Here is a 16032-nt window from a genome sequence, read left to right on the forward strand (position 1 = left end):
CAGGAAAAAAAAAAAAAGAAAGAAAAAAGAAACGGATGGGTGTGGTATTTATCACCACTCTCATTTATTAGTTGCTATGAAATTGGGATTCAGTGAGGGCTCTGTGTCCTGGGCTGGGCTGCTGCCTCTTGGGTTAAGTTCAAGTGGACTATTGATTCCGCTCTGAAGACAGAGTTCTCCCAGCGTCCCTTCTCTCTCCGTCTCAGACTGATGTTTGGGTTTCGGTCTGCAAAGCTCCAGACTCAAGGCCCAAGATTCTAGCAGCGAACTCTTTCTTTAGAGCTGCCGGGAGTGCCCAGCATGGCTTTAGGTGGGGGCCCAGTGAGCATTGTTTCTGGGGATTGCCAGCCAGACGCTGAATTTCTGGTGTGCCTCTGAATGCCTAAAGGCAGAGTGCTCTGAAAAAGCAGCAGCAGGCGAGGAAACCGCTGGAGGTGGGGAGCTTTGGCTGATGTGGTCTCAGCTTCTGACACTTTTAACTGATGGCCCCCTGTCACTTCCTGTCATGCAGCCCAAGTGGCGGGGAGGAGTTCCTTCAGGGAAACCATGCTCTGCTCAGCTCAGAGAATCCCGTCTGCTGGGCTCCGTTGCAGTTAGGGGCGGGGGACTCTGCGTGGATGAGGTCGGAGCGCCCCATGGTGTGGTGCTGCTTCTTTGTCCGGGCTCAGGTAAGCTCCCTGCAGCAGAGCCAGCCAGGGGTGGACCAGCTCCCGACTCCCACCCGTGCCTGCCTGGCTGGGTGGTGCCAGGAACTGAGGTGTGGGAGGGCGAAAATGCCTTTTACCTCCCAAGAAAATGAGCAAGGAGCTGCACCTGGGATGATGGAGAGGGACTTCTGTGTCACTTTAGTGTGAATCAGGAAAGAGCTGTGTGGTTGTGTTTAAGACCACAAATGGTTGCTTGGTGGAGATAGTGAGTTAAGTGAGTGCCTGGCTGTTAGGGCTTCCTTTAGCATCTGTGATTGGAGGAGAGTGTGTGTGTAGGGTGTGGGGTGACTTTCGCTCTTTGTTCCAGGATGCTAGTATTTTAATTTTTATAAGAGATGTGTTTTCAGTTAAGAGGGGAAAAGGGGGGAAAAGGATGCATTTGGCCTGTGGTGTTTTTGTTTGGGGAGTTTTTAAAAGTGTATTTCCAAGATCTTCTCTTCTCCTTTGGGTTGAAAGATGGCTGAAGTCAATTTTGGAAGTTCATTCTGTTTGGAACAACTTTTTTGTAGGTTTCCTTAAAGTGAGTCTCGGTATTTTCAATGTGTTCATCATTGAGAAGATGAAGTCAGATATTATCAGGGGAGATTCAGACTCACTGGTGTTCTCATTAAAGAGTGTTGGTGCCTGGTTTGGTTATATCTAAAGGAACGTCTGGAAATGTTACATTTTATAGACTAAAGAGTAGGTTAGGAGGCCTGATGGGTTACTCCCTCTGTCCCTGTTCTTTGTTTGTGGGTAGGTGTTTAGCTTTGGATAAACTACCCCTGTTTTCCAAAGAAAATGTCTGTTGCTTTTTCTGTTTCTCTCACCGGAATCCTGAGACTGATTTTTGTAGTGCTAATTCCAACTTTCATATATGATTATTCTAGACATACATTTTTAATCTTTTCTTGTGATTTGGGTGGTTTTGTCATTCTTCTCTTTTCCCATCTGACTCATCCAGCTGTTGGCTAACCTGATAAAGAATCATTTTTGAGTCTTTGAGATACAGAAATTGAGAGCATTTAAAATGACTTAGGACAGTTTAGTGATAGTTAATGCAACATAAATAAAAATAATACAATATTAGCTGGCATTTATTAGATACTTTTCACGTTAGTAAGCACTTACCCATGTTCACAAAATTCCTACAACACTATACAGTCGGCTATTATTATTTTCAGAATGGTAAAACTGATATATAGAGAGGACAAATAATTTTCTCAAGGTCACCTAGCTGGTGAGCAGTGGGTCAGGCTTCAAGCTTAGGCAGAATGGATCCAAAAATGACATTCATAGCCAGTAGGTGCTACATGAGGATTTCCATTATGGGGCCCTTTCCACATCCACCTGCAGCATCTCAGTAACACTTTGCTTTCTTATCCTTTGGCAAATCAGCCCCTTTTAGTGGATGTTTGCTACGATCCAATTAGCGGCTACCTAAGAGACAACTAGACAAATCACTACCTTCTCTGGACTCAGCTTCCCTACCTGTCAAATGGAAATTTCTCTACACTCATTTTAGTTCCGACATGAATCTAAGGTATGCAAATATCTTCCACAAAAAGTAAAAAAGAATCCTCATATCTCTCCTATTTGGAAGTTAAATGAGTACATTTGAACATACATTTCCCAAGGACGTCAACAGGAACTTAAAATGTAACTGGCTGGGTGACTGTTGACCTTTATTTTGCTCTTGAAACTATTACTGAATAAATTTTTATTTCTTGGTTCTGACAGTCCCCAGAGAGAGTCTGGAGGAATTGGGGCTGGGTGTGGGAGGGTCAATTGGTAAGCGGATGTGGTGTAGAGAAAGGGACGGGAGAAACCTCGTAATCCATAATCCAATTATGGAGATTATGGAGGAGAAATCTCATAAATCCATCTTCTGAGATTTGGCCAAAGTAGTTCTGCAATGGAGGGGAAATGGTAGAGTGTAATGATTAAGGACATGGGTTCTGGGACCACACAGATGTAGGTTTGCATCCCAACTTTGCCTCTTACTAGCCATGTGATCCTAGGCATGTTACCAAATGTGAATCTGTTTTATGTTCTGTAAGATGGGGATAATAAATAGTGCCTACTTTATAGGATTGTCATGAGGAATAAGTGAAATGACTCATGACAGTGCCTAGCACAGAGCCAGCACTCAGCAAATGTGATCCATGTCCCAGGTCTTATTGACCGTAGAATGTTGGTGGCCACTAGGGACATGAAGCCTGAGTGTGTAAAGGCTTAGCGACACCAGGGCTGTGAAACATCTTACCTACAGAGATGAACATGACCCTGGTTTGATTTTGTGGGGGAAAGGAAGCATACTCCACAGAAGGTCAATACTTCATGTTTTTTAAGTTTATTTATTCCGAGAGAGAGAGAGAGCACAGTCAGGGGATGGGCAGAGAGAGAAAGAGAGACAGAGACAGCACTGTCAGTGCAGAGCCTGATGCGGGGCTTGAACTCACAAACCATGAGATTGTGACCTGAGCCGAAATCCAGAGTCGGATGCTTAACCAACTGAGCCACCCAAGCACCCCTAGTCAGTGCTTCATTTTAAAACCCTGATGCCAGCCATGTTTTTACAGCTTGCGCAGAACACCAAGGGGAGTCATGAAAGGGGAAGCTGATTCAAACCAGATCCTAAAAAGGCCTCTCTTGATAGAACACTCAGAGGTATGACTCGGAGAGGGCAAGGTCAGGGTGGTGACCCCGAGCGTCCACCAAGACAGAAACAATGGGTGACTTTAGGACCTAAATATAGACTATGTGGATGTCACTTAGGGAAACCAGTTCCTGATGCTGACCAGGGTGGGTGGGTCTCTTGGGAAGAGGTCTGGAAGCAGCCCCTGTGGGCCGAGCCTTGCTCTGTCGGCCCTCTTTTTCTGAATAATTCTGTCCATATTCTAGCTCCTCTGCATCTGTTGAGCATCTGCCTCTGTTTGGCAACCTTGTTTATGTCCTCAGCCCTTCCCTTCCAAGTCTTCCTTGTGGTGTTTACCACCTGTCTCCCTTGTTTCTTGCAGACCCCACCCAGCCCCGGCCAGAAACCCCAGGTGTTCTTGTCATTAGCGCTTGCTTCTCATGGAGCAGTATTAGGAGCTGGGTGGGAGTCGGGAGTTTGGGGTTCAAGGTCTAGGTTTTGCAGTTAACCTTGGGTAATGAAGAACCTCACTGGGTACCAAGTTCTCCAATGGAGACATCTCCTTTAAGAACCTGGATCCTGGAGATTAACCATCTGTGTTCAAACCCTCACTGCCGCTTGACCTTGGGCAAGTTCTTTACCTCTCTGAGCCTCAATCACCTCACCTGCAAAATAGATACATGGCAGTATCTGCCTCAGTTAGTATGAGGAGTTTATAAAATAATACCTGTGAAACCCTTAAAACAGTACATCTTGTCAGTGCTCAAAAATGCTAGCTATGATCGTAGTTGTGATCTGTAGAAAAATGAGACTTGAGCTGGGTCAGTGTTTCCTAGACTTCAGTCAAATTTTTCTCATTTCCATATTCTACTTGTACTATTATTTTTCACTTACTGTTTCTCTTTAAATTGTCCAGTTGTTATTTGTTATTTTTTAACTTCAGCTCATTCTAAAGAGGAATAGTCCTGCAGTCACTCAGTGCTCTAATGTGTTTCTTAAAACACATGATAGTAAACACATCTAGGTCTACTGCATGTGGTCTGAAGTGATATGGTGTCTGCCCCAGGTCCACTTCCTGCACTTTGGTGTCTCTGAGCATCCGAGGCCCAGGTTGCTGCCTGCTACTGGTGTTCACAGTGCTCATCCCACAAGAATGAATAGTCTGCCCACCTTTTCATTCACCAGGCAGTGCCTGAGAACCTCCTTTAGGCCTGTCTCTGTGCCAGGTGCCAAGATACCCACACTATGGGTCTTTGTAGTGCCTACTGTCTTTTTTTGAATGGGACACTACCAGCCCAGAGAAAATGGGGTAGAGAGAGCCATGAAATAATCCAATTGCTGAAATCCCTCCTTAACGAGAAGAGAAGCCAAGAACACTCTCTGCCTGAAATCTCTGGATGTGGGTCAAGGAGACCATCTCAGTCAGTTTTTGCTAAGTAACAACTACCCCCAACTCAGTGGCAAACAATAGCAAGCATTCGCTCTTATGCTTATAGGCGTGCAGGTTGATGGGGGCGGTCTGCCTCACACGGGTCCATTAAGTATCCACACATATATTCTTCCCCGGTGGAAGTCAGAAGCTCCCAGAGGAGCAAACAGAAATATTTGATGTCCCTGAAAAACTAGGCTCAGAATTGGTACTCTGTCCCTTCCACCCTTATTCCACTGGCCAGAACAAGTCACAGTAGCAACCCATGGAGGTCGGGAGAGAGTATAAAAGTTTGCTGAAGAATAAATTAATCCACTACAGGGATCATCATTATTTAGTCATTCAACCTGCATTTATGTGCAGCATTCTGCCATGTTGGGGGAAGATAAGTACAGTCATGATAAATGACAAAGGTGATGAGGACATCTAATCCAAGGCCTGGCATGGGGTAGGTCCTAAATAAATACCTAATGAATGAGTATCTGCTGGTACCTCTGGAGTGCTGACTACTGATGAATATTTCATACAAGGTTATCTCCTTCTATCCTCCAATTCCTGGTTGGGCTGGTACAGTCATCCCAGGTCAAACAAGTGGGATACTATTTTGGCCTGTTAAATGCTTATCATCTTTTGATGTGAGGGATGTGAAGGCACAGTAGTGGAGAGAGTTTATGCACAAAGAGATCATCTCTGATATGGAGAAAGAGGTAGGCTTTGCACCAAGGAAGGTCCAGATTGCATCCCTCATGTGTTCCTTCCCATATACTTCGTGCACTGCCTTGGGTGCTAACGCTTCGATCACCCATCATGTACTAAGAGTTTAGCATGGTACCTGCTTATCATAGTTTCTATCAATCACTAGCCCTCTGCTTCTTGGAGGTCATATCCATTTTTTAATATTTTCTTCAGAAAATTGCACAGAGATGTGAAAATTTCTGTGCAGGCAGGTGGCCCTGAGTAAAGAACTCTGCTGTGAGTATTCATTCTTATTCCCTCCCCTCCTCTTTCCTTCCCTTCTTAAGGACTTCATCTATTGGAAGAGAGGTTTTTCCATAGTTGTATGCCAGTGTCAGGCATAGGGTTTGGCTCATTTTAATGGCTGGCCCAATGAGTGGGTTTTTTTTTTTTAAGTTTATTTATTTATTTTGAAGTGGGGGGAGGAGCAAAGAGAGAGAGAGGGTGAGAGAGAATCCCAAGCAGGCTCCATGCTGTCAGCATAGAGCCCACATGGAGTTCGATCATACAAACCATGAGATCATGACCTGAGCTGAAATCAAAAGCCAGACGCTCAACTAACTGAGCCACCCAGGCCCCCCCACAAAGGTGTTTTTGAAGTGACTGAGACAGTAAGGATGAAGGTGTTGTGATATCTTGTTTGCATATGCATAAGATCACAAATCTTTTGGACTGGATGAGATAGGAAAGCTCATATAATCTAGCCCTTTTATTTTATTTATTTATTTTTATTAAAAAAAATTATCACTGAAGTGTAGTTGACGTGCAAGGTAATGATTTGACGATTCTATATGTTACTCAGTGTTCAGCATGATAATCATCATTCCCATCTGTCACCGTACAACATTGTTACAATATTATCAGCTATGTTCCCTATGCTATGCTTTTCATCTCTGTGACTTATTTTATAGCTGGAAGTTTGTACCTCTTAATCCCCTTCACCTCTTTTGCTTATCCCCCCCAATGACCTCCCCTCTGGCAACCATCAGTTGGTTCTTTCTATTTAAGAGTCTGTTGGTTTTTGTTTTTCAGATTCCACATGTAAGTGAAATGATACGGTATTTGTCTTTCTTTGTCTGGTTTGTTTCACTTAGCATTATACTCTCTAGCTCCATCCATGTTGTTGCAAATGGCAAGATTTCATTCTTTTTTTATGACTGAGTAATATTCCTCTGTGTGTGTGTGTGTGTGTGTGTGTGTGTGTGTGTGTGTGTTACATCTTCTTTATCCCTTCATCTGTCGATGGACACTTTGGTTTCTCCCATATCTTGGCTATTGTAAGTAATGCTGCTATAAACATGTTCAGAGACATGAACATCTATCTTTTTGAGTTAGTGTTTTCATTTTCTTTGGTAACCCTTTTATTTTATAGATAATACTAAGACCCAGAAAGCTTAGTTCACTTGCTCAAAGGCACATAGCTAATAATAATAATAATAATAATAATAATAATAATAATGTTTTCTTCCAAGCAGGTAACTTATGCTCAGATACAGTTAAGTCTTATTCCCTCAGTACCTGGTCAGAAAACAGTGTCATTCTGATCTCTCAGATTTATGGATCATGTTGCAAAACTTGAGTTTTCTTGACTTTCACATCCAAAGTCAAAGACACAGATGACAAAAATACATATGCCATGTCTCCACTGTAGAACCATTACGGTTTGAGCTCTTTAGGGCAGAGCCCTTGTCCCTGCTTTCCCTGGGCTCCCGTTTCCACTCCATCCCTCAGTCATCACCCAGAACTATGTGCACAGACTGCTGAGAATGCAGGAGGGTTGGGGCTGAGACAGGGACATTCATCAAGCCAAGGGGCCAGGCCAAATCAAGGGTGGAAGGCGGGTTAGGGTGGGTACAGGGTTGTTCCTGCAGAGTCCTGCAAATCTTATTTGGAGCCATTCTTCTATTCTTAGTCTCTAAGGCACTTTGTTCTCTGGTGCATTGTTTTAACAGCCACCAGGAAATCAGTCCCTGCTCAGGGTCAGTGATGCCACTGGTTCCTGTCTGTGGCCGCCCAGGTGGGAAGTGCACTGGTTTGTTCCAGGGCTGATGGTTCGTCATTGGGACCATCACACCCTTTCTTTTTTTGTTCCCACCCTTTCTGCATGGGGTGGGGAAGGGCGAGGAAGAAGAAGAGATTCTGATGAGTTTGTTTTTTTCTTTCATTCCTTCTTTCTTTCTCTCTCTCTTTTCTTTCTTTCTTTCTTTCTTTCTTTCTTTCTTTCTTTCTTTCTTTCTTTCTGAGAGAGAGCATGAGTGGGTGAGGGACAGAGGGAGAAAGAGAATCTTAAGCAGGCTGCACACCCAGTGTGGAGCCCAATGTGGGGCTTGATCTCACAATGGCGGGATCATGACCTGAGCCAAAATCATGACCTGAGCTGAAATCAAGAGTTGTACGCTTAACCAACTGACCCACCCAGGCTCCCCGAGCTGTTTTTCTTTTTATAGCAGTAGTGACATGCTTATTTCTGTGTTACAAAGAAAAATGCTAAAATCCAAGTCTCAACAGAGCACTGTGCTCTCTGGAGCATTGTTGTCCCATGGAAATAGAATTTGAGTCACATGCATAATATAAAATTTCCTAGTAGTCACATGGAAAGAGAGAAAAATAAACAGGTGAAATTCGTTGTAACAATTTATTTAGCCCAGTATATCCAAATATTAGCATTTCAACATGTTATCCACATGAAAATTAAGAAGATATTTTACATTCTGTTTTTCATATGTAGTCTTCGAAATTCAGTGTGTATTATCTACTTAGAACATATCTCAGTTCAGACTAGCCACATTTCAAGTGCTCAGTACCCACACGTGGCTCATGGTAGTCATTAGACAGTACAGGTCTAGAGCAGACTGTCCAGAAGAGCTTTTTATGGTGATGGTATCTTCACTGTCTCCTATAGAGGCCATTAGGCACCGGTGGCTAGGGAACACTCAAAATGTAGCTAGTTCAGCTGAGGAGCTGAGTTTTAAATTTTATTCAATTTTAATAAATTAAAATTAAGCCTCAACAGCCACATATACCTAGAGGCTATCATATATGGACAGTACAACTCTAGACATTTGATCTTATTGGAGAAATATTAACTTAAACTTGAACATGATATCATTTTTCATCTGCCACATTGACAGAGATGAAAAAGTTGGATAACACTGTTTGGTGAGGTTAACAGGACCTTTCATGCGTGGCCAGTGGGAAGGTAACTTAGAATGGTTTTTCTGGAAGACAGTTTGGCCATGTTTATCAGATTTCAAATATACATTCCCTTGGGCCCAGCAGTTCCATTTCTAGATATTAATGCTACAGTGTCTCTTGTGTGTGTTGACTGGTTTATGTAGAAGGATATTTGCTGCAACAAAAGATCAGAAACCACACATATCCCCTGTCAATGGGGGACTAGATAAAAAAAGTTATGGTACATTTGAAAAGTGTAATTGGCAACTATTGAAAAAACAAGGCCAATTTTTATTTGATGGCATGGAAGGCTGTGCAAAATATGGTGTGAAGCAACTATATAGCAGTATATATAGTATGTCACCATTTGGGTAAAAGAAATGATTTGCTTACTTATGTCTAGAGCAGCTCTGGAAGAAGGCAGAAGGAGCCTATCAAAGTGGTTTTCTCCTGCGAGAGAAAGGTATAGCTGGGTGGGAGAGAGGTCTGCTTATCACTGTAGAGTGTATCTTTTTGGAATTTAATCTCATGCACTTGAATTACCTCTATTTCCTCTTCAAAAAAAAAAAAAATAATAATAAGGCACACAAAGAGGAAACTCTAAGAGAAGGGTAAATCACAGAAGTCTTCCTAGAGGAGGTGGTGGCCTTTGGATTGACTTGTAAAAGATGCATAGGAGTCCTTATGGCAGGAGGAAGGCCGAGGCTCAGAGACATGAACAAGCAGGACAGGTGCGCACCCAGTGGTGGGCAGAGTTCTCAGTATATAAGATAGAGCAGTAATAGAGTTTGGGTAGGCACTGAAATGGCCAAATGGGAAGAGTTTATGAGCAGAGTTTGGACCATAGACAGCCATTGACAGTTTGAAGGAAGCAAGAAATGACATGATGGTGTTTGTGTGTAAGACAACTTTGGCAGAGTGGAGAGTGACTTGAAACAGTGATTTACAAATTGTGAGCCAAGGACCCTAGGAGTCCCCAAGACCTAGAAATTCACTGTTATCACTACAAAACAGATTTTCTTCATAGGCATCTACCAAAATAACCATCACAGCAGGTTGATTGCAGAAGGAGGTATGTGAATCAGCTGTCTCCTATGCAGCCAGACAGTAAAGAGAGTTGTAAAAGTATAAAACAATGCTGCTCTTCTCACCGTGGTTTTGTTCTTGGAAATATAGTTAGGGACACTTGGGTGGCTCAGTCGGTTAAGCATCTGACTTCAGCTCAGGTCATGATCTCACAGTTCATGAGTTCAAGCCCCACATCGTGTGCTGACCGCTCAGAGCCTGGAGCCTGCTTTGGATTCTGTGTGTGTGTCTCTCTCTCTGTCTCTGTCTCTCTCTCCTCCTCATCCACTCACGCTCTGTCTCTGTCTCTCAAAAATAAATAAACATTGAAAATATAGTTAATTTTCATTAAAATATGTTAATTTTATTTTCTAATGCTGTAAATATTGACAGACATAACCCACATAAACAAAAGTTCTTCAGAGCCCTCAACAGTTTTTAAAAGTAAAGGGGTCCTGGGGTGCCTGGGTGGCGCAGTCGGTTGGGCGTCCGACTTCAGCCAGGTCACGATCTCGCAGTCCGTGAGTTCGAGCCCCGCGTCAGGCTCTGGGCTGATGGCTCAGAGCCTGGAGCCTGTTTCCGAGTCTGTGTCTCCCTCTCTCTCTGCCCCTCCCCCGTTCATGCTCTGTCTCTCTCTGTCCCAAAAATAAATAAATGTTGAAAAAAAATTTTTTAAAAATAAATAAATAAATAAAAAAATAAAAAAAAGTAAAGGGGTCCTGAAACAAAAAAATCTGAGAATTACTGGTCTGCAAGCATGAAGGCCCCATGTGATTCTGGAATACAAATGTAGTCAGGTAGGAGGCACGAGCTAATGGTGCTGGAGCTGATGTGCACGATATACATCTGAGAGCAAAGAAATGGTCTGGGCAGGTATGTGTGAAAGAGGAAGCTTGCTTGATGGATTGGTTTTGACTGACAGGGATGTTGGTGCAGGTCCTCTCCTCAGCTTCTGCACTAATAGGTATTCCTGTTATTTCTAGTCCTTTGCTTTTATAAACACCCTAACCATCCATGCGCATGGATGTCACGTGCCCAGCACGTGCAAGAATTACTCTGGAGTATCTCCCTGAAAGAGGGACGCTGGCCAGTAAGACATGCACGTCTTTGGCTTGACTGGAAGCGGTCAAACTATTCTCTAGTCCGTGACCCTCCCTCCAACCTTATGTGAGTCTCCATTTCTGCAACCCTTAGTGTTGTCAGATTTTTAAATTTTGCTGGTCTGATGGGTGTGAAATGGCATCTTGTTTTAACCCCAAGCCCACCGTCATTCCTACCCCCATTCCTCACCTTGGAGCATAAGTTACTAAAGTCTGAATTGTAGACAATTTAGAAAGAGTCTTTGCCTCAAAGAAACACACACATTTCTGTGTGTGAATGTGTGAATGCAGAGGCAAGTTCTGTATTCTGGTTTTCTGGATAAGGAAGGAACAAAAAATTGGGGACCCTCCACTCTTTATTAAAAAAAATTTATGTTTATTTAGTTTTGAGAGTGAGAGAGACAGAGCATGAGCGAGGGAGACACAGAATCTGAACTAGGCTCCAGGCTGTGAGCTGTCAGCACAGAGCCTGACGCTGGGCTCAAACTCACGGACTGTGAGATCATGACCTGAGCCAAAGTTGGCCCTTAACCAACTCAGCCACCCAGGTGCCCCTCTACTCTTTATTTTAGGTAGAAATCACCCAGTCAACCCTTCTTGCTCTTATGGTGTTTGCTGTAACTTGGGGCCAGGTGGATCTGCACTGAAGGAAAAGAAATTGGGCTTTTCTGCACTGCCTGACCTGGGCTGGTGTGTGGGGTAAGGCCCAGCCTGAGACAGTAAGACAAGACCTGAGGCTTTGGGCAAAGAAGTGTAGTGTGGGGTAAAGTGCCTTCTTTGAACCAGCCACATATCCTCACTGGACTCAGGCCTCCCTGTGGGCCTGAAGCCACGACCTGCTTCTCCTGCCTGTACCTATTTGGGTGCTTAGGGTCCTTCCTCCATTCAGAAGGGCCACATGTGCAGTTTAATGCTCTGCTGTAGCTCATCTGAAAGAATTATTTTTGGACAAGGGGCCCCACATTTTCATTTTGCTCTGAGTTCTGCAAGTTATATAGCCAGTCCTGCCTGAAGCATCTTTGTGTCTCTGGGATTAAAAAGGGTGTGGGGAGAGGGGTACAGCAACATGGTAACACTATTCTCCTCACTCTGTGCAGGGCCTGACCCCACCGTGAACTCCAAAGCTCTATCGAGCGAAACATTCATTTCCTCATTTCATGCATTTCTTTTTTTACTTCTCTCTCTCTCTCTCTCTCTCTCTCTCTCTCTCTCCACACACACACACACACACACACACACACACACACACACACACATATACATACTGTCAGTCTTCATCCTTTAGAAATTCTTTATGTGCCCGCTTGCTAAAATGTGTTTGTAACCCCCAAACCAATACCCAGAGCACGTTTGCAGTCATTCATGGAGGTGAATAGAGTAGCAAAAAATTTGAATGACTGTACACGCCTGTTCTCACCTGAGGTCAATCAAGGTAACACCCTGCCTTACTGTTTCGCTCTTATGCTGTAAACAAGGGTCTTTTTCATGGTCTATTTAGTACCATGTTTTTCACATTTTTGTGCTACTTGTTCATTTCATTATTTAACATGGCCCCTGAGTGTAGCAGTGCTGTGTTGTCTAAGCACAGGATAGCTGCAGTGCGCCTTATAGAGAAAATACATGTGTTCAGTAGGCTCCCTGCAGGCACAAGTTATAGTGCTCTTGGCTGTGAGTTCAATGTTAAGTGAGTCAACAATGTATATTAAAGAAGGTGTCTTTAATTAGAAATACACATAAAACAAGATTATGTCTTTTTTTGTAAGTCATTTCTTTTTTTTTAATGTTTATTCATTTTTGAGGGTGAGAGCATGAGCAGGGGAGAGGCAGAGAAAGGAGGGCACAGAGGATCTGAAGCAGGCTCCACATTGACAGCAGTGAGCCCGATGCGGGTCTCGAACTCATGAACCTTGAGGTCATGACCTGAGCTGAAGTCGGACGCTCAACCAGCTGAGCCACCCAGGTGTCCCAAAACAAGATTATGTCTTGATTGGTTGATGAAAACATTGTGACCAGAGGCTCTCAGAAACAGCCCTGCATTCATTAACTCCCTGTTCAAGGAGACTTTATAGAACGTAACTTCTGCGAATAACCAGCATTGACTATTTATGTGTGTTTATTTTTTCTCTCCTGTCCCCTCTCCCTTGCTCACTCTCCTTTTTGCCCTTTCTTTCTTCTCCTAACTCTTGAATTTTCTATTCTCTCTCACTGACCATTGGTCATACTGGCGTTAGCCTTGTTTCCTCAAAAGATGCTCAGGGAAGGTGCCTTTGTCCATTCATTCACTACGCATTTGTGGGTCACCTTCTTTGTGCAATTCACTAGGCTATGCTGGGGTCTTATGTTTCAAAAATATTCTTTACAGATAGGATTGTAATCCATGATTTTGAGGCAAATTGAGAATCTCCTATTTATTTTTAGAAATATTCCCCACTCAGCATTTTCTTTGGCCACATGTTGTCACAGATCCAAACAATGTTAGAAGGAGACTTCAGAGGTCACCTGGTCTGACTCCCTCATTTCACAGATAATGAAACTGATATCCAGAGAGGGAAAGTGAAATGCCTGAGGTCATATAGCTAGTTTGGTGACCTAAAAAACTGGAAAACCACCAGATAGGGGTGCCTGGGTGGCTCAGTCGGTTAAGTGTCTGGCTTCAGCTCAGGTCATGATCTCATGGTTCATGAGTTGGAGCCCTGTGTTGGGCTCTGTGCTGACAGCTCAGAACCTGGAGCCTGCTTCAGAATCTGTGTCTCCCTCTCTCTCTTCCCCTTTCCCACTCACTCTCTGTCTGTCTCCCTCAAAATAAATAAACATTAAAAAAAAAAAAAAGAAAAAAACCAGGTAAAAATTATTCCTCATTTGCTCTATTTACTATGTATGCATCCCCTAAGAGAAAGATAACATCAGTTGTGATCTGCACCTTCTGATAAAATAGATTTCTGCAAATTGTGTACATTGTAATAAAGCCAGAGAAAATTGATAAATACAAGTTTTTAAAAACTAGGTTTAAATTTTCTTTCCTTCTTTCTTTGCCTTTTTCCTTTTTTTGTTTTTTGTTTTTGTTTTTGTTTTGTTTTGTTTGTTTTTTTTACAGAAGCATTTCATATCTGCTGTCAAGGTGTCTGGATGTTTGCAACATAGAGGGTTTTTAAATTCCTCATTTGGGTGGTTTTCATTATCAAAATATCTTTTATAATACATCCAAAAGTGGGCACTGCTTGGTCCTAATAAATGTAGCATAAATTTGAGTGCCAGGACTGACAACCAAGAGGGGAGAAATCTCCCACAGAGGAGACCAGGAAACAGATCCAGCAGTCCTCCCTTCCTGCCTATTCCCCAAACCTTAGCCTCCACTCCCTCCCCTCCCAAAAAGGGGAAGGAAGAAGGCTCAGTAAAGATAATGTGTCCATCCTCAAACAAAGTATGGCTAACCCTTTGGGTCCCAAGCACTCCCATTTCCTGTGGCTAAAGTTAGACCTATTAGATATGAATTTCATTTTTAATCCATAACTGGGCAGACAGAAGACTACAGATCCTCTCCAGAAGTCACAGGGAAAAAGGAGTCCCCTTGCAGTCATCCCAGGCAGAGGGCATCACAGTGTGGCTCTTCTGTACTTGTCATGAGCAAAACACAAGGGATGGTTACTTTGTGTGACAATTACAAGGGGGATTTTCCACAAAGAAAGTGTTTGCTAAACCTTTGTGGATCACCTTTTACCTTAGCCCTTAACACTGAAAAATACTTAGTAATTTTCTACAAAACAACAGTTTTCTTCTCTTCTATTTTTGATGGAAAGTTTAGAGGCACCTGGGTGGCTCAGTTTGTTAACGTCTGACTCTTGATTTCGGTTCAGGTCATGATCTCATGGTTGTGGGATTGAGCCCTGTGTCCCTCAAGCTCCATGCTGGGCATGGAACCTGCTTGGGGTTCTCTCTCTCTTTTCTCTCTGCTCCTTCCTGGCTCATGCATGCATGTGTGTGCTTCCTACCCCCCTCAAAAAAAGTTTATATTATTGTGAAAACCAGTATGCTTGCATTAAATAGAATGGAACTATTAAGACAAATAAATATACACAAAACAATGTAACTAAATTCTAGCTAGGTGCTGTTACCTGAGCCTCTGAACCCAGAAGAGAAAGACCGAGGTTGGTAAGGATTAGGTGGGCATCTAAGGTGAGGTAACCCAAGCTCAGCCTTTCTCTTTGATGGATTCAAACTGGACAGTGAACTGAAAACATAATGACTTTCTTATTATGTGATTGGATCTGGGTAAAGCAGACTCTCCCAGTGCCCCGGCTCTTATCACCTGCAGAGTCCCCTGTACCCACCTGTGACTTCCTGTGCCCTTCTACTTGAGGGGATTTCCAGCCAGGGGAGTTAACATCCTGAGGATCCCTTCTCCGTCAAAGAGAGGCAGGAGTTAGTGGATGGAATACTTGCCCCACCTCATCCTTCAGTGGAAAATTATGAGGTATGTCCTACACGGTCTTTCCGTCCTCAGTGGGTTGAACTCTGGCTGCCCATGGCTGGAACCGTAACTCGCTGGCTCCACACCCTTTAAATGGCTTCCCCCTTTCCCTGTCTCACGTCCCCACTCCCTACAGTTCTTGGGGGATTGCCTCCCATGTAAAAAGCTTATACCTGAATCTTTAGCCCAGGATCTGCTTTGGGTGCAACACAAACTAAGACAGCTGGTAAACATTCTGCCTAACATGATCTTACAAACCACTGTTGCACCAGACCTATCCTTTGGGAAATACTAGCCTCAGTAGATACCCAAATGGTATAAGTCAACATATCACTTTTCTTTCTTTGAATTCAAAAATCTATTGAAATGCTTAGTGTTCAACTCTCTCTAGCATTCTCCTTAACATATTGGTGACACTCTGTTCTGATGAATAACATCGGTCTCCACTTTTGCTATCCCTCTGTCAAGATGGTATTATAATTTTCTAACAGACTTGGCACTCCTGAATTTGCCTGTAAATTTAATTCACTGTGTGGCATTTATCAGTTATTTTTCAGTGGGAGACATCCAGTGAGTAGAACAACACTGTGGGTCTGTGGCCACTCAAGGTAAACACTTACAGATGCATCACAGATAAGCCTGCTGAAACACAGCAGGCAGTGTTGCCAAACTCAGGGAGCCATTTTCTGGCAAGGCTTTTTACAACATCCTGAGGAGAACCAGGATTTCAAAATTAG

General features: G+C 43.3%; 1 protein-coding gene across 6 annotated transcripts in view; it reads left to right on the forward strand.

Annotated features, from left to right (window-relative positions):
* Positions 1–16032, forward strand: part of ARHGEF3 (Rho guanine nucleotide exchange factor 3) — a 313773-nt gene that overhangs the window by 127366 nt on the left and 170375 nt on the right. The window contains exon 1 of one of the 6 annotated variants that reach the window (XM_058726484.1): positions 518–668. The exons of 4 other annotated variants lie outside the window; for them this stretch is intronic. In XM_058726484.1, coding sequence (XP_058582467.1) covers positions 618–668 — 51 coding nt within the window. In that variant the 5' untranslated portion in view covers positions 518–617. Of the gene's footprint in view, positions 1–517; positions 669–3278; positions 3357–16032 lie in introns of those variants that run through there. One more of the 6 variants, XM_058726487.1, reaches the window with a different exon arrangement.

Source organism: Neofelis nebulosa, chromosome 4, assembly GCF_028018385.1.
Source record: "Neofelis nebulosa isolate mNeoNeb1 chromosome 4, mNeoNeb1.pri, whole genome shotgun sequence".
NCBI lineage: Eukaryota > Metazoa > Chordata > Mammalia > Carnivora > Felidae > Neofelis > Neofelis nebulosa.